Source organism: Saimiri boliviensis, chromosome 10 (genome assembly GCF_048565385.1).
Source record: "Saimiri boliviensis isolate mSaiBol1 chromosome 10, mSaiBol1.pri, whole genome shotgun sequence".
Taxonomy (NCBI): Eukaryota; Metazoa; Chordata; class Mammalia; order Primates; family Cebidae; genus Saimiri; species Saimiri boliviensis.
In genome coordinates, this window is record NC_133458.1 from 115,965,856 (window position 1) to 115,991,648 (window position 25,793).

The 25,793-nt window shown below is 36.6% G+C and overlaps 1 protein-coding gene across 11 annotated transcripts in view; it reads right to left on the reverse strand.

The window, feature by feature from the left end:
• The window catches only part of SUGCT (succinyl-CoA:glutarate-CoA transferase), an 858,466-nt gene that overhangs the window by 572,602 nt on the left and 260,071 nt on the right, over positions 1–25,793 (reverse strand). For 10 of the 11 annotated variants that reach the window (XR_012512230.1, XR_012512232.1, XR_012512231.1 and 7 more), the window contains 2 exons: positions 22,321–22,392; positions 10,544–10,641 (listed from right to left, as the gene is read on the reverse strand). Coding sequence is in view for 5 of the 11 variants with exons in the window: in XM_074379788.1 (XP_074235889.1) it covers positions 10,544–10,641; positions 22,321–22,392 (170 nt within the window). In the remaining 6 variants the exon portion in view is untranslated. The remainder of the gene's footprint in view (positions 1–10,543; positions 10,642–22,320; positions 22,393–25,793) is intronic. The other variant, XM_074379789.1, reaches the window with a different exon arrangement.

The following is a 25,793-nucleotide window of genomic DNA, read 5'->3' on the forward strand; positions in this document are numbered from 1 at the left end:
CCCTCCCAAAAAAGGAAGGCCTTTAGTGTTGACTTGTGGAGTTTTTCACCATGTTTCAAGGGATCTCTGGCCCATGATACTATTAATTCCAAGTTCTCACACTTAGGAAGGTGTTAAATTTGATGATATCCAAACTTCTATCCAGCTCCCCAAGTGTTTAGGACTCTAACATTCTATAAATCTAAAAATACACATTAAGTTTCAATGGAGAAATGAGGTTATTAAATGTTTTATCCAGGGAAACAGAGTTTGCTGGACTCCCTCCTACCACCATCATCCCCTCCGTAAACAAACATATAAATATCCCACAACCACCAACTAATTCTTCCTCCTTCTAAAAGGTAGTATGGAATGGTTTATAGCCCTCTTGGAAAAAAACAAAAAAACTGAGATGACATTCCATTCCATCCTGACTCACTTAAAGGCATCATTTGATTCTCAGTCACAAAGAATTCTCCTAACAGGGTGGAAAAAAGCCTTGGTCACGAGATTGCCTGGAGTTGCAGTGGTTCCCTTTACATTCTCTAAGCCAAAGGGATGCTTTCCAGAGCTGTGTTTCTTTCTTTCTTTTACCCTCCAGGCTGATTTTATAGTAACAAAACACAGCCACTTAAATCTATCTCCAAATAATCAACATTCAGAAAATGTACCACATAAAATATAGACATTTTACAAGGGACCATCTATTAGCTGATAATGGCAGCACTGCCAAGGAATGTATAAGAAAACAAATGTGACCCTCACCAAACGTCAGATCCATTTATCCAAATTAGCCCCTCTACAGTGAATGCCATGATATGATTCAAAGAATTATGAGGGGTTGGGAAGAGGTTACAATAAACTAAATATGTAGGTTGAGGATACATATAAAGCTTATTAAATGCAGCCTCATAAGACGCTAATAGAAGTCAGAAAAAAAATTGGCAAAAGATATTTTAAAATGTGATCATATGGGAAAAGAATAATAGACAAAAAAGTTTCAAAGGGTGAAAACAATACGTTTCTCTACGTATACTAAAAGCATGTAGATATGGGAGAGTGGATGGTTGCCAAGTTGAGGGAGAGGTGGAATTCATCGGATTTAAAAGATGCTTCCATAACCTCTCAGCCCTGGGCAAATGTGTCAAAAAGGGGATCTTCATCTCTGGGGCTCCTGACTGCTCTCAGCTTCTCATTCTGACCCTTTTCACTCACCTTAGGCGCCATTGTGGATTATTCCTCTATTTTCTCCACATTAAAATCTTAACTGAGGCAAAAATCTGGAAAGATGTAGGTATACTAAGGAATCAGAGTTCAAGCTTTAACCCTCCCTGTGCTGTTTGAAACTTAAGAGTGTACAAACTTTTAACCCACTCCCCCGCAAAATCTTTAATTGTAAAACCTCTGAAATCAGCAAACTATGTGTAAGGAAGAATTATCTTCCATGGAAGAAAGGTTCCTTGCATCCCTTCTAATTTGTGTTTTTTAGATAACCACTGATAAAAATCCTCCCTGTTCTCTAAGAAACCGTGTGCTCAATAAAGCCTTCATGCAAATAAGTAAAATCCAATTAAGACTGTAATATATAATATCCATTTATTGTTTAGTTTTAAAACAGTTCAAAGTATGAAAGGCAGTGTAGGGGCAGGAAGATGAGGAAGGCCAAAAAAGGAAGGAGGGAGGGAGGAATAAGATGGAGATTTAGGAAAGGGGGAAAGGCCAAGGAAGATGACACAGATGTTAGAAATTAAACATGAGAAAATAAAAAATAAGGACATTACAGATATTACTTAACTAAAAGTCAACAGTTTTCAGAAAGGCTAGAGATACCAAATAAAACCGTGAAAAAATGTACATATAGAAATGGCACAGGGGAAGCCATGGGTGTATTTTACTAAAGTGCTTAAAGATATGGGCTAAAGCTTTTCGTGGAGGCTATTAACACAGGGTAGCAATTAAGGAGTACACAGAAGGGTTTCATTCTTTATGAAAGGACAGACGCAAATGCAAGGAATAACTCAAGCGGAGTGTTCACAAATTCTAAATTCATTACCCACAATGCAGAACAAGTGTCTCTTGAAAGGGAATAGAATACGGGCTATTAAGGCACTCTTTTAGTTTTTAGTTTTTTTTTTTTTAAAAAAAAGAAAGAAAATGAGCACTATTAATCGTCTTAATTAGGAAATTAGTACAAAGTTAAATGTATTCCTAAGTCCTGTGAGCTAATTTTATTTTTTCAAAAAGTTGAACAAATTATTAATCCACCTAAAATAAGGCTACGCAGGCCAATGAAAATGTCATGCTTTGGTTTTGGTAGAATTAAATCACTACTAAAATACTAGTTTTATCATCCTTATTAGGATGTCTGATTGGCAGTTAAAAATAACTTTCCTAAACATAGGTTGTGAAAGTTGAGTCTTAGAAGAATTACAGTTCAGCAGAAAAAAAAAAATCTCTTCAAAATGAGGTTCATAAATTTAAAGCTAATATAGAACTTGGTAAAGAAAACAATTGGGGAACTAAAGTTTACGATTTTCCAGGATTAAGATCTTCCTCAAATGGGTCCCCAAAAATGGAAAGAATGAATAATACCTAGTATTTGCTAGCACAACAGAGTAGCTACAGTAAAATATAATTTAATTGTACATTTTTTAAAAACTAGAAGAGTATAACTACTTGTTTGAGACACAAAGGATGAATGTGTAGGCTGATGGAAACCTCCATTTACCCTGATGTGATTATTACACATTGCATGCCTGTATCAAAATATCTCAAGTTATCCATAAATTTATAGACTTACTATGTACTCCAAAACTTTTTAAATAATTTTTAAAAGATTTTCCTCAAATAGGCTGAGTGCTGCTGCACGATCAAACTGTGCTGACTTTTTCCATGCCTGTTCTGTTTTTTAACTCTCTTTGTGATGTAGGTATTTTTATGTGTACGGTATCTAAGAATCTGAAGCTCAAGGCTCATCACTGAAAGACTAGGATCTCAAATTCAGATCTTCTCATAGTCTGTGACCATGATACAGGCTCTCTAGTTCAAAGTCCTAATTTCCAGCTACCACTGCTCTTTTCTGTTTTGCAGGACCTGACATCATGGATCCTTGTTTTTTCCCTTTGGCCAGTTCTGCCATACTTGGATATCTTTCCCATCATTGCTTCACATGTTCACTAACTGAGAGAACATTTCCTGAGTGCTAAATAGGTGCTAGATACAAAAATCCAAAAGATATATTCTCTGCCATAAGAAATTCACTGTCTTGTCAAGGAGGAAGAGAAGTAAATGACTGATGACAGCTGAGTTGGGTAGATGCTATGATGCAGCAGCACAGGAGGGGTTGCTTAGAACAGACTAGCGAGGCTGGAAACACTCCTAAAACTTGTGCTTATTTTAAAGGACTGTTAGCTGGTAGTAGAGAGATGAAGAAGCTCCCTCATTTCAGTGTCAAGTAATGAGCATGTGGGGAAACACGGAGGACTGAAAAACCAGACCACATTAAAAGTAGTAGCACATGGCTCTGTACGGCCCCAGCAAGGCCAACAAAGTGGGATGTGCATGTGTTCAGGTAAAGTGTTTTGAATGTTACTCTTCAAGCTATAGAAGCCAGGCACGGTGACTCAGCCCTGTAATCCCAGCACTTCGGGAGGCTACAGCAGAAGGATTATCTGAGGCCGAGAGTTCGAGACCAGTAAAAGCAACAATGGGAGACCCCCCACACACATACACTCCCCCACCCCACCAGCCATCTTTAACAAAAAATTATATTTTAATTTAGGCAGGAATGGTGGCATGCACCTGTAGTCCTATCTACTTGGGAGACTGAAGCAGGAAGATTACTTGAGCCCAGGAATTCAAGGCTAAAGTGAACTATGATCACACGACTGCACTCTAGCCTGGGTGACAGACTGAGACCTTGTCTCAAAAAAAAATAATTTTTTTCTGAAAGCTGTAGAGAGCCCCAGAAAGGCTTTATTCCGAAATGATCATATTGGCTTAATAGTACCAAGACGTCAGTTTTCTATATTGACATTCAGTATAGGGACCTTTGAAGTTACAATAGCTCCATCAAGAGCCAGCAAATATTCCAGATCCAACTCTCCAGTATTTTTGTATAACAATTTATTCAAAATAATTTGATATTAAATTTTGAAAATGATCAAATTAGAGGAAAGCCACTAATAAACTGTGTGTGTGTGTGTGTGTGTGTGTGTGTGTGTGTGTGTGTGACAGAGTCTTGCTCTGTTGCCCAGGCTGGAGTGCAGTGCATGATCTTGGCTCACTGCAGCCTCTGACTCCCAGATTCAAGCAATTTTCTTGCCTCAGCCTCCTGAGGCATGTGCCACCACACCCAGCTAGTTTTTGTATTTTTAGAAGAGACAGGGTTTCACCATGTTGGCCAGGCTGGTCTCGAACTCCTGACCTCAAGTGATCTGCCCGCCTCAGCCTCCCACAGTTCCAGGACTGCCAGGCCTAAACTCTTGATTCAATTCAACAAATATTTGTTTGGCACCTCTGTTAAAAGGGCTTGATGTAGGGCATTTAATTTCACAAGGCAGTAAACTCTGAAAATAAGTAAAGAGACAATTATATATCAAAAACTAAATTTAAGAAAAAAACCAAATCATTCAAAACCAAAAATATTTATTTTACTAAAGAAATTGCCACAGTATTTTAAAAGGCAAACTCATCTAATGCTGTTATTTTTATTTATGATGACATAATGTAAACAACTTTTCACAAATGCCTTCACTAGGACTAAACTGACATATCTTTGCTTTACCTGTGTAACATTTTTCCAAAAGCAGTTTGAAAATTGTCATCTCCATCTCTCCAAACTACAGATAGTCCTTAACTTATGATGGTGTTATGTCCCAATAAAACTATCAATAAATTGTAAATATCATAAGTCAAAAATGCGTTTAATATACCTAACCTACCAAACCGACGGATGCAGTTCACTGTCACCACGCAGCATCACAGCAGAGTATTATACTGCATATACGGCTACCCTGAGAAAAGATCCAAATTCACAGTATGGTTTCTTTCCCAGAGTAGCTGGGACTATAGGCTCATGTCACCAGGTTTTAATTTTAATTTTTGGAGAGATAGGGTGTTGCTATGTTGTCCAGGCTCACAGTATAGTTTCTAATGAATGTGTATCACTTAAGCACATGGTAAATTTAAAAAATTGTAAGTCAAACAAAATTGTTAAGTTGGGGACCAACTGTACTTTCTTTCTTCTCCCATGATTTTATTTTTATGCTATAAAAGTACACTCACATCAATATTTCCTTCTTGAACTTTTTCCTTCACTTGCCTAAATCTGTTTGTACTTCTGGATTTATCTTAGATGGCACCGTCTCCAGGAAGCCTTCCCTGACTTCCCAGATTGAAGGATTTGCCCCTTTTCTGGGCTCCCCAGCACACTGTGCATATGATTACCCTGGTACTTCCCATACTCTACTGAAATCATTGCTTTCTGTGTTTATTTTCCTAATTAGACCATGAACTCCTTAAGAGCCCAGGCCTCGTTTTTCAGCTCTGTATCTGCAGACAAGAGTACAGTCAGTGGCCAATAAATGTTGGTGAAGAGAGGAAGGGAGAGGGAATAAAATAAATTTTATGTCTATTTTCTCAATCAATTCTCTTCTCCTTCATCCTCATTTCATGTCTTCCTATTATTTCTCCCCTAACACTAATACATCATTTTTATCCTTCTCTTCCTAGTTTCAATTCACAACTTGCAATCTCTCTCTTGAGGTCTTAACTATTGCAAAAATGCTGATCTGGTGTGTGAGTAGCACAGGTTTAAGAGTTGGTTGCTCCTTAGTGTTGCAAAGAGGGGGATTGTTTTATCTGGCTCTGGATTAGTCTCCATTATATCTCCTCTTCTGTTTTAGCAAGGGATTTTTAACATGATTGAGTTTTACCTAGTTTTCAACGTTAGCAGCTGGGTAAACATACTTTCTGCAACACCCTGGATAAAATGGCAAACTCCAGGGGAAAGTCTTTTACCTTTCGATTAATAAAAAAGACTTGCTCACAGCTCTGGCTGGGGAATAGTAACACCTGAGAGCACTGGAGGGGAATTGTGTGTGCTGGCTGTGGAAAACGCAGCTGATGACCAAAACAGGCAGCTGCCGTCCTGAGTGAGGCTGACCGCCCTGAGAGAGTAGCTTCAAACTGTACTTAGCAAGAATAACAAAGAAGTGAAGTAAGTGACTGACAACTCTGGTAGATACTTCCAAAAAAGCCTGTACTTTTCATAGGAGAATCACCTGATTCTAAAAAATATAAATGAATGCTTACAAGAGACAGAGAGGGGAGTACTCAAAAATTGCTCAGGGAAAATACTTTGGAAAGAAGATTTTGAAACAAAATAGGAAATTTATGTGTGTATTTAGAAGAGCCAACTTTGTAAAAATCCATAAGTGCTTCTGTTTTCACTGCCTTCAAATTGGGTGTAAAGGATAAGAGACCTTTTTAAAATACAGTGACTTAATCATTCCTAGAGTTCGATTTTAAAGTTATCTGCTATGCAAATTCATGAATCCGTCCACATGTTTACATGTGTTAAAGATTTTTCTAAAATAAAAATATCAGGCAAGGAAAGTGTAAGTATTAATAAAACGTGCTTGTGATGCAAGGTGTAGCAGAAGACAACAGGCAAAAACATGATAGACTAATATGCTAAAGTCAGTTACCTGTGAGTGGCTACTGCTACTAAAAATATGTTTTTACCATGGAAATGACTTGCAAACCACATTTAAAAAACTAGAGCATGTATATCAACATATTGAAAAAATACAATAAATGAGTAACAGGAACAGCCTATAGCTGCAATACTTTTGCAAAAGAAAAATTTTGTAGAAGTGGTTATTATAAAAAATATGGAAAACTAACTTCTTAGCCTCACCAAAACAAATGTTTTAAGGAAGAGTTCAAAAACCACCACCACCAAAAAGTATGTCTGCAAAAGAAGTAAGTCTGCAATTGTTACCAAATGAAAATTCAGGAGGGCAGGGATTCTTGACTGTATTTTACTGCTATATTCCTAATGCTCAGAACAGTTCATGGCACATAGTAGGTGTTTGATAAATGCTTGTTAAGTGAGAGACTGAATATATGGAGGAGACGCATAGATGATCTCAACCTGGCCCTCTGGTCTCTCCAGGTGAGAAATGGGTTCTTCCTGACTCCCTGTTGCTGGAATGTTTGACCTCTCCTCTACTAGGTAGAACACTCCCTTGAGACACTCTCTTCAGGTTAGAGAGAATAAAGAATTGCTAATAGGCAAATCCATTTTATACCCTCCTCCAAAAAAATTCTTTATTTCACAAGTTTAGGAAACTACTTTGTCATAAAGGCTTTCATGATTTCACAGCATGATCTGCCTGCCATAGGCCCTCACTTTCTCTGAACCAATTTAATAACCCTCTTCTCTTGCTCTCTCAGATCCAAGCACACTGTCCTCTGATTTGCTCCATAAACTCTGCATGGAATGCATCTCCCAGATGTCTGCCAGCCTCCCTCAGACATTTTCTCTCATTTCTTGCAGGCTTCTGCTCAAATGTCACTTTCACAGAGAAGCCCTCTCTGACCAGGCTAAGTGAAAAAGCCAGCTTCACACTCAACTTCTGGCATTCTTTCTTGTCCTGGCCTGCATTATTTTTCATGGATATGCTTTGTCTATTTCATTCACTTCTCTATCCCCAACGGTTGCAACAGTGCCTACTACACAGTAAGTGCTCAATAAATATTTCTTGAGCACATAAACAAAAACAGAGTCATATTTCATGTGCCACTTCAGGGAGGCAAATATAAGAGATGGAAAAGGTGTGGCCTTTTGAATCTCATTTCTAACTATTCACTATGTGCCCCACCTGGAGACCACCTCCCTGACTGTCAGAATTTTCACATCAAGTGGGAATAATAACACTTATCTGGCATGTACTTGGCACCGATCAAAGGTTAGTTCCACTCCCTCCTTTCTCCCTGGTTCCTTTTTGTGGCTGTGAGCTAATGTAACACTGTCGTTATGAAACAAAGTGACTGCAGGTTCTGAGGTGGCTGTACAATGAGTGTGCTGAGCAAGATGAGAATGCTGAGCAAGCCCTGGGGCAGTATCATTCATAATGACAACTAACATTGTTTGTGCTTCTGTTTGACAACTGACAAGGCATGAAAAAGACAACCTTCTTTCCTAAAGGTGCCATCATCTGACTGGGAACAGAGGGTTCTAGAACTGGCCTTGAAGCATGACTAAGTTTCAGAATAGTGGTAATTCTGAGAAGCATTTCAGAGAGGAACCTAAGCCAATTGGGAGGGTGGCTATAGCAGGGGCTTCCTTCGGAAACACGTTAAAAGAAGAGTGGACAGGAAAGGTGATGTCAGATTATGGAAGACCCCACATGGCAGACTGAAGGCTAGCTCTAATCCTGTAATTTATGGAGCACCACTAACATTTTTGAATACTGGAAAAACATAGAATCATATAATGAAAATGACAAATTTTAAAGAACCCACAGACTCTCCTCAAAGCTAAGCACTAAGCAGTATTAATGATTCCAGAGCTATTTATTTAGAAAAATAAATGATAAGCTTATAAACTGAAATGAATCAATATTCTAATTCTAATTTTCCCAGGTCATCACTATTTGAACCACCGTGGAGGAGAAGAGACATGTGCTAGAAGAGACTTGGAGAACTGCAACCTATAAGAAAGTATCAAAAAATGTCAGCGCAGTAGCAGAAGACAGCACAAACGTAGTCTCCAAGCAGCCAAGGGACCTATGTGTGGTTTGTGTTTTAAGAGCAGTACCAATGATTATGTGACCCCCTTATAAAATTTCCTCTCTTAGGACTATACCCCATCTCTCCTTTACATGTTGATTCCTTATTGTTCAGTTTGAATAAATATATAACAATCTTATGGATACCAAAATGCTGAAACTTCTGTGTATAGAAGAATAGAAAGAAGAAGGTTCCAGATTATTTCATTCACCTCAAAGGGGGAAAATGGAAATGAATATGTTACAGATTCTACTAAAAGTCGTTCCACAGTTGAATTCTATAACAGAATTTAGTAAGGAATAAAAGTTTTGACACACAGGAAAGCTACCCTACCTAGGTATCGTATTTTTCTTGGGATCTCTTCTCACAGCATGGACATGATTTATTCAGATTATCAAAGAGCTTCGGATAAGGTTCTCACAAGTGTCTATTATTGAAATTTGGTAAACATGGTGTGAAAGGAAAAGTTTTATCAATTAATTAAATGAATTTCAAATGCTTGAGAGGCAAAGAGGCAAAAAGTAGAAATAACTGGGCAATTCTCATGTGGAGAAAGGTTAATCATGAAGGGCTCTGAGGCTTTGCAGTAGAATCAGAGTTATATTTAACTAGACCAGGAAAGGGCACCCAGTTCTCCTTCCCCAATTCTGTGTCTATCAGTCCAACACACACAGCCCCTATTGATGTGAAGAACATTTGGCACATGGACAAGATACAGACAATATTTTAAATTACAAAAGTGTTTAAAGTTACAAAAGCATTTAAAATCCAGGACAGAGAAAACAGATAAATGCTGACTCAGATATTCCTGAAGACATCCCCAAATACAAACACACAGAAATAAAAACAATAGCAGAATTTTGTGATGTGTACTACATAGAAACACATGTGCCTTTTCAAAAGACTAGATATGGTATTTGAACAAAATTATCTAATTTATTGGCATGATGAGAGCAAATTTTCAATATAAAAGAAAAGTTAATATGGGCATTTAGATCCACAAAATCCACAAAGTCTATTTGTACATATTGAGAAGACATGTAAAGGCAAACAAACAGTGAAAGTGATATGAAACAGTAAGAATAATTACTTTTTTTCAGACAAATGTGAAAAAATGGCACAGATATTACAAAAGAATAACCTGACATTAATGGAAAAATTTGGAAATCAAATAATCTACTTAATTAACATTAATCTTTTATGACCCATAACTCAATGTGGCATTTGCAATGATCCAGAAATAACATCATGATTCACAGGAATGGCTCAGAAATGCAAACCAACTCTTGATTTCACCTCTCTTTGCCTTGCTTTCCTTACATGTAAAATGGAAATAACAGAACTTACTTCACAGAATGAGTATGAGGATTAAATTAGATAATGTATCTAAAGCATTTAACACAGTGAAAGTATGAAATAATGTTAAATTATTACTGTTATTGGTGGTGGTGTTGTATTTATGATATACTAAACCCAAACAGCTACAGGACACAGAGAAACAACCTCATTCAAATCATGGTTACTCTCTTAATTTTATCATTTTTATGACTCAGTATGTAACAAGTCATATGAAATGTGTTCAAGTGCTTCTAAACAAACAAACAAAATACCCACAGCTTTGAAATCTCTCCACTAGCCAGTTTTGTAAAATGGAAGAGAATTACAAATCGATCTCAAATAAGCCAATAATAAAACTAACAAAACACCAGATAAATGCTTACCACATACTAATTCTTAAATGGATGAATATAAGATTCAAACTTACCTTTCAGATAATATTTTAATAAGCTCTTTTCTATTCTGTACCCGAAGGTGGTTAGTTTTATACTTGGAGTCATCAATCAGCTCAGGCAAATCCAAGATCTAAAAGGGAAACACAATTTTCAAGTATAAGACATAAGTTGTTCTTGTACCTGCCTGTAGGTGCTAATTTTCAGGTCCTATTTCTCCCTTCTCAAGAACATTCCTTGCTGGTCTTTCTGCTTCTCAACAAGGACATGTCGAGAAAACAAACACACAATTAGGATAGATCATGCTGGTGAAAGGGTTTGTCATCCTAAGAGGCTCTTACTACATTTAAACAAATATTCTTAAACACAGGAGAGCAGCAAAAGACCCCCATAAGTCTTATGCTAAATACGAGAACACAGGAAACATGTTTTCTGATCCCCATAGAAAAAGTCTTGTTTGGAGGAAATAGGGAGAGAGATGCTAACTTGGGTAAAATGGACCAAATTCTAAAAACCAATATCATAAGTGCATGTCTGCATGCATCTTATACACAGTCAACGTGTACCTTGTAGATATATTCACTTAATCCACATATAAATAAAATACAATGATCTTCCAGGTTGTCCTATGCAGAATGTTCTAAAAGGTGCTAAAATAAAGTAAAAGCAAATACATTTTCCCAAATTCTCATCATTTAAACAATAGCAAATTAAAAGATTTTCTTCCTATAGAAGCATGACTATTTTTTATTAATGTATCTACCTGAGGTAATACCAACTAGAAATGCTTTTATAGCCTTCCTCTTTTGCTCCTCCTCAATAAAAGGGAAAATCTATCTTGCAAGTCCCTTTGGACAACGTTCAACATTAACAAGACCATAATGAAAGTACCAAGTGGATTTGGAATGGAAAAGTTTTAAAAGACTGTGTAGAGGCAGTGCTTGGCAGTTGCGTTGGAAAGTCAGAAGGAGCATTTACAGCCTGGGGGCAGGCCATGCAGCCTACAGAAAGCTTCATTGCCTTTATTAATGTATTTGCTTTCAATATAAATATCTAACAGTTTCATTTATTCTCGCAGTTTAAACAAAATCAATCTATTAATCATCTTACAAAGGAGAGAGAAGTAAAGAAGATTCCCCAGACTAAGAAGACCATCTCAGTGGTGTAATTTCTCTTTCACATGTTCCACTTATTCACTTCCTTTAAGAATAATAAAGACAGCATTATTCTCCCAGATTTTAAAAAGCAACACCACTTACAGCACCCTTTCTAGAAACCTCCCTCTCATGACACCTGATCCAAGAATTGGCCTCATGCCTTGTCCAGCATTTAGACACCCTCTCTCCCTAGGAGTGTATAAGTCATTTCAAGAAAAAAAAATGTCATCAATAAGTCACAGGTTAAATTTATAAACTTGGCCTCACCTAAAAAGCACCATCAGCAATAAAAAATTACAGTGACCACACTCAAGGGTGACTGAAATGCTCATGTGTCCTCTGTATTTGACTTACTGGACCTCTTTTCTGTTTCAAAGATGGTGTGAAATTGTTGGCCAAAGTAATTATCCTTCCATCTTCAGCTATGGCAGCTAACATTCAAAATGTTTCTAGAGAGACAGCTTCAAGAACTGTGATCATAACTATTACTTTGGAGCCTAAAAAAGAGTGCTGCCTGGAATATGTCAAGAGTGCTTGACATATTAAGCACAAAATAATTGTGAAGTATTCCAACTAGGTACTGTTACCCGCAAAAGAAATGTTTTGGTTTGGTTTGGTTTGGTTTTTGAGAAGGAGTCTTTCTCTGTTGCCCAGGCTGGAATGCAGTGGCACGATCTCGGCTGATTGCAACTTCTGCCTCCCGGGTTCAATGGAATATCTCCTGCTTCAACCTCCTGAGTAGCTGGGACTACAGGCATGCGTGCACCACCACACCTGGCTTTTTTTTTTTTTTTTTTTTTTTTTTTTTTGGTATTCTTAGCAGAGGCGGTGTTTCATCATGTTGGTCAGGCTAGTCTAGAACTCCTGACCTCAAATGATCCACCCACCTCAGTCTTCTAAAGTGCTGGGATTACAGGCATGAGCCTGGCCAGAAAGTTTTTAAAAGCATATATTTGTTCAAAAAAGAAAGGAAGGAGGGCTCTACAAAAAAAAATAAAGAGACGTTGGCAAAAATGAAAAAGAGAAAATTTTTAAAATGTCATTAAACGGAGCGGCACACATTTTCCAAAAAGAGGAAAAGAGAAAAAAAAAAAATGAAGATCCATGATAATAAAAACTGTCAGTGTTTTAACATGCCTATCATCTAATCCTCCCCTTACAGTAAAAATCAAAATCCTTAAGATAGCCTGAAAGGTTCTTCATGATATGGCACTATTACGTCTCTAACATAACCTCTTACCATGCTCTCCTCCCTTGCTCTTTGCTGCAGCCATTTCATCTTCTTGCTGGACCAGGAACATGTCTATTTCACTTCAGCATCAGGAGTTTTAAAAGAGCTATTCTTTTGCTTGGAACACCTTTGACCAGACATCTAGTTGGCTAGCTTCTCCCTTCCTTCATTGAGTCTGCTCAAATTCAACTTCTTTTATATATATATATATATATATATATATATATATATATATGTGTGTGTGTGTGTGTGTATATATATATGTATGTGTGTATATACATATATATATATGTGTGTGTGTGTGTATATATATATATATATAAAATTGCGTTTTAGGTTTTGGGGAAGATGTGAAGAACATGCAAGATTGTCTCATAGGTACATACATGGCAATGTAGTTTCCTGCCTTTCTCCCCATCACTTATATCTGACATTTCTCCCCATGTTATCCCTCCCCAACTCCCCGCCCCACAGTGTCCCTCCCCTAGTTCCCCCCAACAGACCTCAGTGTGTGATGCTCCCCTCCCTGTGTCCATGTGTTCTCATTGCTCAATACTTGCCTATGAGTGAGAACATGTGGTGTTTGATTTTCTGTTCTTGTGTCAGTTAGCTGAGAATGATGATTTCCAGGTTCATCCATGTCCCTACAAAGGACATGAATTCATCGCTTTTTTATGGCTGCATAGTATTCTGTGGTGTATATGTGCCACATTTTCCCTGTGCAGTCTATCATCGATGGGCATTTGGTTGGTTCCAAGTCTTTGCTATTGTAAATAGTTCTGCAATAAACATTTGTGTGCATGTGTCTTTATAATAGAATGATTTATAATCCTTTGGATATATACCCAGTAATGGGATTGCTGGGTCAAATGGAATTTCTATTTCTAGGTCCTTGAGGAATTGCCACACTGTCTTCCACAATGGTTGAACTAATTTACACTCCCACCAACAGTATAAAAGTGTTCCTATTTCTCCACATCCTCTCCAGCATCTGTCGTCTCCAGATTTTTTAATGATTGCCATTTTAACCGGCGTGAGATGGTATCACATTGTGGTTTTGATTTGCATTTCTCTAATGACCAGTGATGATGAGCATTTTTTCATATGTTTGGTGGCCTCATATATGTCTTTTTTTCGTAAAGTGTCTGTTCATATCCTTTGCCCACTTTTGAATGGGCTTTTTTCTTGTAAATCTGTTTTAGCTCTTTGGAGATTCTGGATATTAGCCCTTTGTCAGATGGGTAGATTGCAAAATTTTTTTCCCATTCTGTTTGTTGCTGATTCACTCTAATGATAGTTTCTTTTGCTGTGCAGAAGCTCTGGAGTTTAATTAGGTCCCACTCGTCTATCTGGGCTTTTGTTGCCAATGCTTTTGGTATTTTAGTCATGAAGTCCTTGCCTATGCCTATGTCCTGAATGGTTTTGCCTAGGTTTTCTTCTAGGGTTTTTATGGTGTTCAGTCTTTTGTTTAAGTCTTTAATCCATCTGGAGTTAATTTTAGTGTAAGGTGTTGGAAGGGGTCCAGTTTCTGCTTTCTGCACATGGCTAGCCAATTTTCCCAACACCATTTATTAAACAGGGAATCCTTTCCCCATTGCTTGTTTTTGTCAGATTTGTCAAAGATCAGATGGTTGCAGATGTGTGGCGGTGCCTCCAAGGCCTCTGTTCTGTTCCATTGGTCTATATCTCTGTTTTGGTACCAGTATCATGTTGTTTTGATTACTGTAGCCTTGTAGTATAGTTTGAAGTCAGGTAGTGTGATGCCTCCAGCTTTGTTCTTTTTGCTTTGAATTTACATGGCTCTCGGGCTCTCTTTTGGTTCCATATGAAGTTTAAGATGGTTTTTTCCAGTTCTGTGAAGAAGTCATTGGTAGCTTGATAGGGATAGCATTGAATCTGTAAATTACTATGGGCAATATGGCCATTTTCATGATATTGATTCTTCCTAACCATGAGCATGGAATGTTTGTCCAACTGTTTGTGTCCTCTCTTATTTTGTTGAACAGTGGTTTGTAGTTCTCCTTGAAGAGATTGACTGGAATAACAATGAAATGAAGGCAGAAATAAAGATGTTCTTTGAAACCAATGAGAACAGAGACACAACATACCAGAGTCTCTGGGACACATTTAAAGCAGTGTCTAGAGGAAAATATAGAGTAATAAATGCCCACAGGAGAAGCAAGGAAAGATGTAAAATTGAACTTCTTAATACAACTACCCTGATTACCTTATCCCCACCACAAGCCACCCCACCCCACACAACACTGACTCCCATGATTCCCTCTTCCCTTGCTCATTTTTCCCATAATATTTATCACCTAACATAAATTATTATGTTTATTGATTCTTATCTGCCTGCCCTGCTAGAATGTAATCTTCACAAAGTCAAAGTATTTTGAATGTTTTGTTCACTGGTATAGCCCAAATGCTGATAACATATTCTTCAACTGACAAGGTCATAGATAAACAATGTGAAAACTTTCAGGTATACGATATTTCAGACATTATTCTATGCCTATGCCTTATTCCATTATGTCTAAAATCACTTTTTAGTTGCAGCCAGGCATGGTGGCTCACACCTATAATCCCAGCACTTTGGGAGGCCAAGGCAGGTGGATCATCTCAGGTCAAGAGTTCGAGATCAACGTGGCCAACATGGTAAAACCCATCTGTGCTAAAAATACAAAAATTAGCCAGCATGATGTTGGGCACCTGTAATCCCAGATACAAAGGAGGCTGAGACACAAGAATCACTAGAATGCAGGAGTCAGAGGTTGCAGCAAGCCGAAATCATGCCACTGCACTCCCACCTGGGCAACAGAGTGAGACTCCCTCTCAAAAATAAATAAATAAAAATAAAAATAAATGTAGTTGCTTCTTAAAAGTGATATGGCCTTTTGAAAGAGCTGTTTGTCAGGAGGAAATTAGGAAAAGTTGTCATTGCCTGTAAGTCATAATGTTCATATACACTGCCATTGCTTTATGTGCATTATTGATACAACACATGTTAAGTTCAATTGCAATTTAAAATGGCAGCCAGTATAACAGAAAATTTGGTAACTCAGTACTGAAATAAAAGGTCTTTGCATATGCGGGAAGATGTAGAAACAGAATCACTTGTATTATAAGAACTACTGGAATCTAGTTTTTAAATAAAGGAAAAGGCAACATCTCTTGTGAAATGTGAGGTTTCACAATTTCTCTACCAATTCAGATCATCTGATATTCCCTCTGCCAGTACAAATGTTAAATAAGTACTTGCACAATAATTTGTTGCAAACAAGTTTTCTGAGATGACAAAAACTGGTCCATAGTTAATATTGTCCCACTCTAGCTTTCTTTTCATTAGTGTTTTCCTCTTTTGTTTGTGTTTGTATATTTTTCCATCATCTTAGTTTAACAGTATCATATTTGAAGTGAATTTCAAATATGAATTGACCAGCAAAGAGTTGGGTCATTTTTTTTTCTGACAACTTCTGTATTTTAATTCATGTGTTTAGACTATTCACATTTAATGTTATTGATATTTTTAATGACTTAGATCCATCAGTATATTCTTTTTTTTCTGTTTATTCCTGTTTTCTTTTCTGGTCTTCTTTAGAGTTGTTACTATTACATTTACCTATTTTGATTTTGGCTACATTTTTGCATAGATGTTTAATGACCGTTTAAGGGATCATAATGCATATACTTTTCACATTGTAGTTATAATCAAAATTTTACCACTTCAAGTAGAATATAGCAAACTTACTACAATAAGTTTGTACTCTCCCCATTTTATATTGCATATATCTGTATGTTGAATCTATGTGCACTGAAAATCCCATCAGATAATATCTTAATGTTTGCTTTCATCCATTAAATATTTCAAAGAATTCACTAGGAAAATAGACCATTATATTTACCCAGATATTTACTATTTATGTTGCTTTTCCTTCATGTCTGATGTTTCCAGATTCCTCCTGAAAAGATTTACCTTCTGTAATTGAAAAACTTCCTTGAAAAATTATTTTAGAGTAAGTCAACTGGCTACAAATTCCCTTAGTTTTCCTTTATGCAGAATGACTTTATTTAACCTTCATTTCTTAAGGATATTGCTACTGGATATTGAAATTTAGGTTGGCATTTCTGTCCATTCAGCCTTTTAAACATGTTGTGCCACTTCTACCTGGTAGCATTAATTTCTGCCAAAAAAAAAATATGCAGTTAATTGAGTCACTATTCCCCCATAGATAATACATTGTTTTTTTCTCTGGGTATCTTTCTGGATGATTTTTGTGTAACCATTGTGTTACCATTGCCTATAGTATTGAGTGCAATAACATGTACCACGCTGTACAGGTTTATAGCCTAGGAGGAATAGGCTATCCCATATAGCCTAGGTGTGTAGCAGGCTATACCATCTAGGTTTGTGTAAGTACACTCTATGATATTCACATACCACCACCAACTGACACATGTCTCAGGACATATACCTGTTGTTAAGGGACACATTATATATTCACGTATAGATTTTTTTCAGTTTATCCCATTTATGATTTACTAAAATTATTAAATCTAAGGGCATTTAACTTTTACCAAATTTGGTATATACAATTGTTACCTCTTCAAATATTTTTTCAGCATGTACATGTTCTCCCCTCATTCTGGGACTCCAATGACATAAATATTGGACTCTGTTATTGTCATACATGTTTCTGAAGATCTGTTCTTTCTTATTTTGAGTAAGAAGGAGCTATCTTTTGTTCTTTCTATTGTTCAGATTGAATAATTTCTATTGATCTATCTTCAAGTTCCTTGTTATCTTCATTGCACTATTGAGCTCAACTAGTGAGGTGAAACTTTTTTATTGGTTATTATAATTTTAAATTTTAAATTTTCCCTTTGGTTCTTCTTCATACCTTGTATTTCTTTGCTGAATATTTCTATATCCCATTTATTTAAACAGTGTTTGTGATTCTTGTTAGAGCATTGTTACAATAGCTATATAAACATCTTTGTGAGTTAATTCCAACATCTGCGTCATCTTCATATTGGCATTTATTGATTGCCTTTTCTCACACAAATTCTGGTTCTTCATATGCTGAGTAATTTTGGACTGTATCCTGAACATTTTGAACTATAACATAACTCTATTATGAACCACTGGGTCTCATTTAAATTCTAAGGAGAATTGTTACTCTTGCTGTTTTAGCAGACAACAGACCTAGTTACATCCAGGCTGCAAGTTCTAACCCACCTTCAATGTGCTTTGATTCTCATGTTGACTAAGCTTTCAAAGGCTTTGCAGTGTTATTTAAGTCTGACTAGTATGTGCCCAACCTAATGGTCATGTGACAACCTGGGAAGTTGTTCACTTATTAATTCAGTTCCTATCATCTTTTGTATGCTGAATAGGACCAAATTAGTGCATGTGCAAGTAAGGGATGATCCCAGGAGTTCATAAACAACGTCAAGGATTGCTTTGTCAAGATTTTCTCTCTGCAATCTCTATAGCATTTTCCAGTTCCCTGGGGCTCCTGCTTTAGTTATGCCACTCCCCAGCGTAGTTTCAGGGCACAGGCCATGCAATAAAAGGACGGAGGGGAAAAAAGCAACAGGGATTCAATCCTTTCTTTGGGATCACAGCTCAGCAATGAAGAAAGTTCCTGTTTCTCAGAGTTGGCTCCTGCTCATCTGCTGTTTCCAATACAGGATTACTTGGGGTCTGGGTCATAAGAAAATGGAAAGAATGGGGAAATAAACTATTTCCACACTCCCTCTAACATTATAGCTTACTTTTTCATGTTCTTTGCACCAGGAATAAAGACCATTTCCTGGATATCTGCTACATTGCCTAGTGCTCATTTCCAGGTTTCAGGTTCAACTACACACAAGTGAAGGAATAACTGGAGGAAAATGCTGGTAAGTTGACTGCCAGTTAGAGGTACTTCAAATTCGGGTGTTCTCTCCCAAATCTCTTACTATTTACTTTTCAAAGTCTTGAATTCTATCCAGGTATGATCACCATGCTTGGAGTAAGAGATAGGGAAAGGTATGTTTACTCTATCCTCCCCAGAACCAGAATCATCACATCTAATTTTCATAGATGCCATTTATTAAGTGCATATGAGCAAGGCCTATTCTAAGTGCTTTACTTCTCTAACACTTACCAAACCCCCAAGTTGTATATAGGTATAACTATGTATTATAATCTTCATTTTATACATGGGAAAACACATGCTTAGAAAAGACTGAGGACTTTGACAGAGTTCACTTGCCCAATGACAGGACTTATAGTAGGCTTTAAACATTATACCTTGGATATATTATATTTTGGAGCAGGTAGTCTAAAAATCTGCCCTAAAATTACCTACAATGCTTCTTAAAATTGAAGTTTCCTCTACCTCACCCCAGACATACTAAAGTAAAATCTTTGGGAATTGGGCTAAAGGACATTCCTATGCATACTACATTGAGAACTAATGTATATTCTCTCCAATAAAAGAAGTCTTCAATCTATATTACTTTTGAAAGGATGTCAATATTCAATACTTCATATAGGAATAACCATTAGGAGTGGCATCCATTAGCTTAAAATAGCTTACATATGTTCGCTTTCCTACTTTGCTGTATCTTAGTAAGGAACATTAAGTAGGACTTGTCATGAACAAAGTTCATTTTATACACAAGAAGATTATCTGGACCCTCAGACTTGAACCCAACATTCTTGCTCCCACTCCAACCTTTTACAATGAAAGCTCACTAATACATGTCCTCCCCAAAAAGTATCAGTCAATCACTGTATCAATTCTATTTTAGAAAGAGACTAGGCATAGGTCAATTCCACTCATTCGTCACAGGCAGTGCTGCCACATTTCTCCCCAGGAAGTAAAGCTGTCCCATCTTTTTGGATGCAGCATTCTTGACAAAATAATGGTTTTGAGGGACTCACTGTGAAGAACTGGGAGCCTCATCCCCTATAAGCCCAGTCTGAATAACAAGGCTCTAGGTAATAAATAAATCTGAGTAAAAAAAAAAAACAACAACAACAACAACAAAAAAAAAACCACCAAAAAAACACTTAGAAGAAATCCACACACTACACATGACTGGGAAGGGAGGAAAACCTTGCTTCAGAGTGGAAGAATAGAAGATTTTTCTTAGGTAAGAAGGTTTTTAGGATAAGTTTACATATAAGGACATAATTATAAAGATTTGAAAAAGTCAATCAGATTGCAACATTCACACAGGATGCCTAGTTAATAATGTAAATAACTCAAGAATTCTGTACACATAAATCTTCTGAGAATCTCAAAGAGGTTTATAGACATTGGTTTAATGGCTCATAACAGGGATTATCATTCCTAACTCACATATGGGAAAAGCAAGGTCAAGTGTGCCATTCTTAAGGCCCTCTGATAGTCTCCTTTATAAAAAATGTATTATAACACACCAAAACAATAAGTCATATTTCAGCACTAAAACTTCTGGCAAATATTCTGCTTTGAAATAAGAACCTTTGTCGAAAACTGTTCTTATGGATATTTATGAGGAAATTCAAAAGTGCTAACTTGATCCTCAGTAATGAATCAAAACTAAAAAGAACTCAGTACAGTTATTTTCAAAAGTAAAGAGTATGTCAACCAGTAATTTTCGCTGCCTGGCCCTCCCACCCCCAACCCGACCACTTTCTGGAGAAAGAAAACTCCAAAACATATGGCCCAGGAAGAAAATCTGTACTCGTTTATAGCAATGAACTGGCTTTTACATCTCTGCAGTTAGAGTACGCAAATGACTTCACAGGCAACAGCTTCCGTATGTTTCATATTTTTAACATTGACCGTTCATAATAAAGATTCTTTGATCCCAGATCAAATGTTTGAATTGATTTTTCCTACACTTACTCAGAGTCACCATTTAAAAGGCTCCCCTCTTTCCCAACTCAGATGTTTCAGCCCTTCCTGCAATCAGAACTATCTCCACTTGTCACCTTCTCCATAGTACTTCCCACTCCTATGCTGTGGTTTTTAGCTCTGCTCCCTAACTTCTCATAAGAGGCACAGTAATAAATAATTTTTGTATATAATAAGTTAACTACAACAAATGAGATTCAGAATTTTATAGGCATCTTTGATTACACAGAAAGCTCATGGTAAAATTTAGTACAAAAACTGATTGTCCCTCAAAAAAAAATTATTATCAGGTAAGGCCTTTGGATATATTTAAGAAAAATAAAAATGAGATTCTATTCCTTGGATTGAAACTAGATTAGCTAGGCATGGTGGTGCGTGCCTGTAATCCCAGCTACTCAGGAGGCTGAGGCAGGAGAATTGCCTGAACCAAGGAGGCGGAGGTTGCGGTGAGCCGAGATCGCACCATTGCACTCCAGCCTGGGTAACAAGAGCGAAACTCTGTCTAAAAAAAAAAAAAAAAAAAAAAAAAAGAAACTAGAAAAAGTGAACAGATACCAAAGGCCTAAACAAAACACCAAAGTCTTGATAAATAATATAAACATCAAATTTTTTTTAAAAAAAGGAAAAAGCCTAGTAGGCCAGGTGCCGTGGTTCACATCTGTAATTCTAGAACTTTGGAGGCAGAGATGGGCAGATCACTTGTGGTCAAGAGTTCAGACCAGCCTGGCCAACATGGTGAAACCTTGTCTCTACTAAAAATACAATAACAGCAGGGTGTGGTGGTACACACCTGTAATCCCAACTATTCAGGAGGCTGAGGCAAGAGAATCACTTGAAGTCAGGAGGCAGAGGTTGCAGTGATCTGAGATTGTGAAGTCTAGTAAATGCTACAAGTTTAGAATATCCCTAAGAATAAATTATTTTAAATGATTCCAAGGCCTTTATTTGAAGGCCTTGTTGAGAAGGAACAATTTTAATATAATCTTAATTCCTAAAACGTTAAAACATAAATTCTTCAGAAAGGTACTCATTAAATAAAGGTTAAATTAAAAAATAGTTTTAAAATTTCCAGTAGTAAATAAAATAAATATGGGAGTAACTTAGCTATATATAGGTCCAATTAACCTGATACAGTAAAAGAGAAAGAGAAGGAGGGAGAGAACAAAAGGAAGAAAGGAAGACAGGAAGGGAAGGAGGAAGGGGGAAAAAAGAAAAAAAATCCAGTATTAAAAGTCCCTTTAAAAATGATTTGTTTCTTTTCCATTTTGTTTGGACTGGTAGGCAGGTCAAATTTTAGGACAATTTAAGCTACTATGATTCTTCATCTTAGAATACAGATAGATACCACAAAAAAAAAAAAAAAACATATTGAATGTTAATTTGGACTCTGCCTTATCTTCTATAAACATGAAAATCCTATACTTTCAGGTGCCAACACAGGGGGTGTAAGTTGGTTATGACCTGGGCAAAACTGAAATTTCCCTAGCTTTGTACAAGATCATCAACCAAACCCAGTGATTACAGATTACCTTGCACACGGTGGCAAACTGCTGGTTATTTCCTGCTCCAACTACAAGATAGCCATCCTTAGTTTTAAAAGCCTAAAAGAAATAAATACATAGGTAGATATTATTTATATGTTGACAAGACCACAAAAGTCAACTTTAATTTCTAAAATATCTATATGGAAAGCTTATTCTAAAGTGATGTTATTAATTCAATATCAATTGATTTGTTGTCCCCTTCATCTGTAATGACTTAGGAGTGCCACCTGCATTCACTTCCTCACCAAGACCACATTCTAGTGCCCTCTGTCATCAGGATGCTTATTATCACACTGAACTATACTTTTTGACCCCTCTATTATTTGGTACTGTTAACCGTTTCTTCCTTCATGAACCTGTCTTATCTTGAGGCTCTGTCCAGGTTCATCTCCTAGCTCTCTGTTTCACACATACCCTTTCTGCAGAATGTTCTTCTCCTGGGTCTTCAGCATTCCTTAAGCACCTGCCTTTCACTTCGCTTGCTTCTTACAGTAGCCACTAGTCACATGTGATCATTAAATTTAAATAAACTAAAATTAAATTAGCCAGTCACAAAAGGCCAAATATTGTGATTCTATTTATATGAAATGTTTAAAATAGGCAAATCCATCAAGACAGAAAAAACACTAGTGGCTGCATAAAGATGGGGAGTGATTGTTAATAAATACTGGGTTTCTTGTCAGGATAATGAAAATGTTCTAAAACTGACTGATGGTTGTATAACTCTGAATACACCAAAAATCACTGAATTGTACACTGTAAATGGGTGAATTATATTCCATTAAAGCTATAATTAACAATTAAATTAACAATTCGGATCCAGAGTCACACTAGCTAAATGTCAAGCATTCAATAGCCACATGTGGCTAGTGGCTATTGTATTAGCCAGCAGAGACACAGAATATTTCCATCACCACATAAAGTTCTGTTATACAGCGCTGGTAGAGCAGAACTGGGAGACTGTATTCATCATGTCTTAATCTTAGTCTTTGTTATCCTACCAGACCTAAAGTGATATCTGAAGAATGTTAGGCAATTAATACACAGTTAGTTGGTAAATGATAATGAATCAACCAAAGGATTGCTTCCAGGTAATACAATGGAAGCTAAAATAGATCTCAAGTAATACATTATAACAAGGTTTTATTCTATTTATATTGTTGCTTGATTTGGTAAGGAATGCTATTAAGGAGATACCATATAAACCCTTAAACATTCTCCCTTGTCCATGAGGGGAAAAGTAAAGTTAGTGTCAAAAACAATGCATTAGTGTTCCTCAAACTACAAAGAAAATCTGCAACGAAGCTGTGAGTGAGGTACAAGGATTTTGAGCCAAGGTATTGCAAGGAACCATTGACAACTGTGAAGCTACACAGGTTGTCTGCTTGCTTTTTTGTGGAGAATGGTGAGGTAGGAAGTAAATAAGTAAATGTGAAGTCACAATCTGTGTTGGAATGTGTAATGTGAAGAAAAGTTTTCCAAATTTTGGATCAGACACATCCAATAAGCTTATATTTTATAGGGTGTTCATTTCCTTTTAGTAAGTGAAGAAGTGCATATTTTTTCCTGCAGACGCAAACACATATTTAAATATATCTTTAATCAATATGAAAGTTTAAATTTTTAAGAAGCTTCCAAATAGCTGAACACATGAAGGTTCCTGAAGGATGACATGCCCCAGGAGGGAATGGCAGTTCCATACCCCTTCCTATACCTTGCCTGACATATCTCTTCATCTGTACCCTTGTTAATATCCTTTATGATAAACCAGAAAACATAATAGTTTTAAGCAAAGATAACTGTGTATGATCATTGAAAAGTGAAGAACTCATGGCAGCTGAGCCCCAGAATATAATTGGACTAAAGATCATCAAATAGATTTTATAAAGATTCAGGTAAGATTATGAGTTTTTTAAAATAATTATTTGTTCCCTGTTACTGCTACAGTATTTATTTAATAAACATATTTTAAATAACTTTAAAAAAATAATACTTTTTCACTATAGAAAATTGGGGAAGTACAAGAAGAAAAAAACTGCATGATATCATTACTCAGAAGAAGCAACTACTAATAGTAAGTAGCCATTCTTCTTTCTAGCTTATTTGTATGTACTTTTACATTATTAAGGAAACTACCTTTGAGAGAAATATGACAGGGACCTGAATTCTGCTAAGATATGGCATAGTTAAATGATAACCAGCACTGTTCCCTTGCTTACCTTTCTATTAGGATTTACTGTTTCAGAAGTCAAAGATGTGTAACTTCCGAATTGCCCCTACAGATAACATCACTGTTGTCAAAACCTCCTAAGATTGGGCTTTAAGGTATTTTTCAGACTTTGGCAAAACTTGGCATTCTGGTGAATGACCTGACTCTACCCAGACCAGTGAGTCATAGGAAGGAAGTGATACAACCAGTTCTGGGACCCCCACCCAGAAACTCACTCAGAGTACTCAAATAATTTGGATGCTCCTAAGATTTCATCCTCAACCAATCAGTAGCACCCAATCCCTCTCCCCCCGCCTGCCAAATTATTCTTTAAATCACTAGACTCCACGTTGTTTGAGAGGCTGACTTGAGGAATGTCTCCCATACCTCCACTTTGTTGTCCCTGTGATTTTTAAACAGTTTCTCTACTGTAACACTGATGTTTCAGCAAATTGGCTTTATCTCCGCAGCAGGCAAGAAGAACTAGTCAGGCAATTACATGAATATCTTATTGTACATGAATTTCTAGACTGCATTTTTTTCATTTAACAGCATATCACAAGCATTTTCAAATGTCATCATTTTTAATGACACAAAATATCTTTTTCAAAATTTGCTTCAACATTCTAAGTTCATTTAAACTGGAGAAGTTTTTTTGGTTTGTTTTGTATTCAAATCAAGCCCTATTTCATATGTTAATATCACAAATAAAAAATTATTAAATTTCACACTGAAACTCTGAAGAAAATGTCTGATCCAACTAAGATCCTTAAAAAACCAACCTTGCCCCAATAAGGCCTGGGGGATAAAATAGCAAAATGAATCCCAGCCAAGACATTTATTAATAATTAACTTATGTGATATCAGATAATTTACATAATTTAAGAGCCACAGTTTTTACATCTCTAAAATAAGAATAATCAGTACTTACCTTTAAAATTATTTTGACTAAGTTCATAAAGTACACTGATTCATGTATTTGGCAAATATTTGTTAACATAACTTACTATGTGCTAGGCTCTAAGTACAATGGGTAGAAAATGACAAGACAAATGAGACATAATTCTAATAAAGTAGCAGGCATTAATCAAACATTCACATAAACAATTACAAACAGTGACAGGCACTGGAAAAGAAAAGTTCAAAACCAAATGAGAGCTTACTTTTTTTTTTTTTTTTAAAGAAACAGGGTCTCTCTCTGTCACCCAGGCTGGAGTATACTGGCATAATATAGCTCACTGCTGCCTCA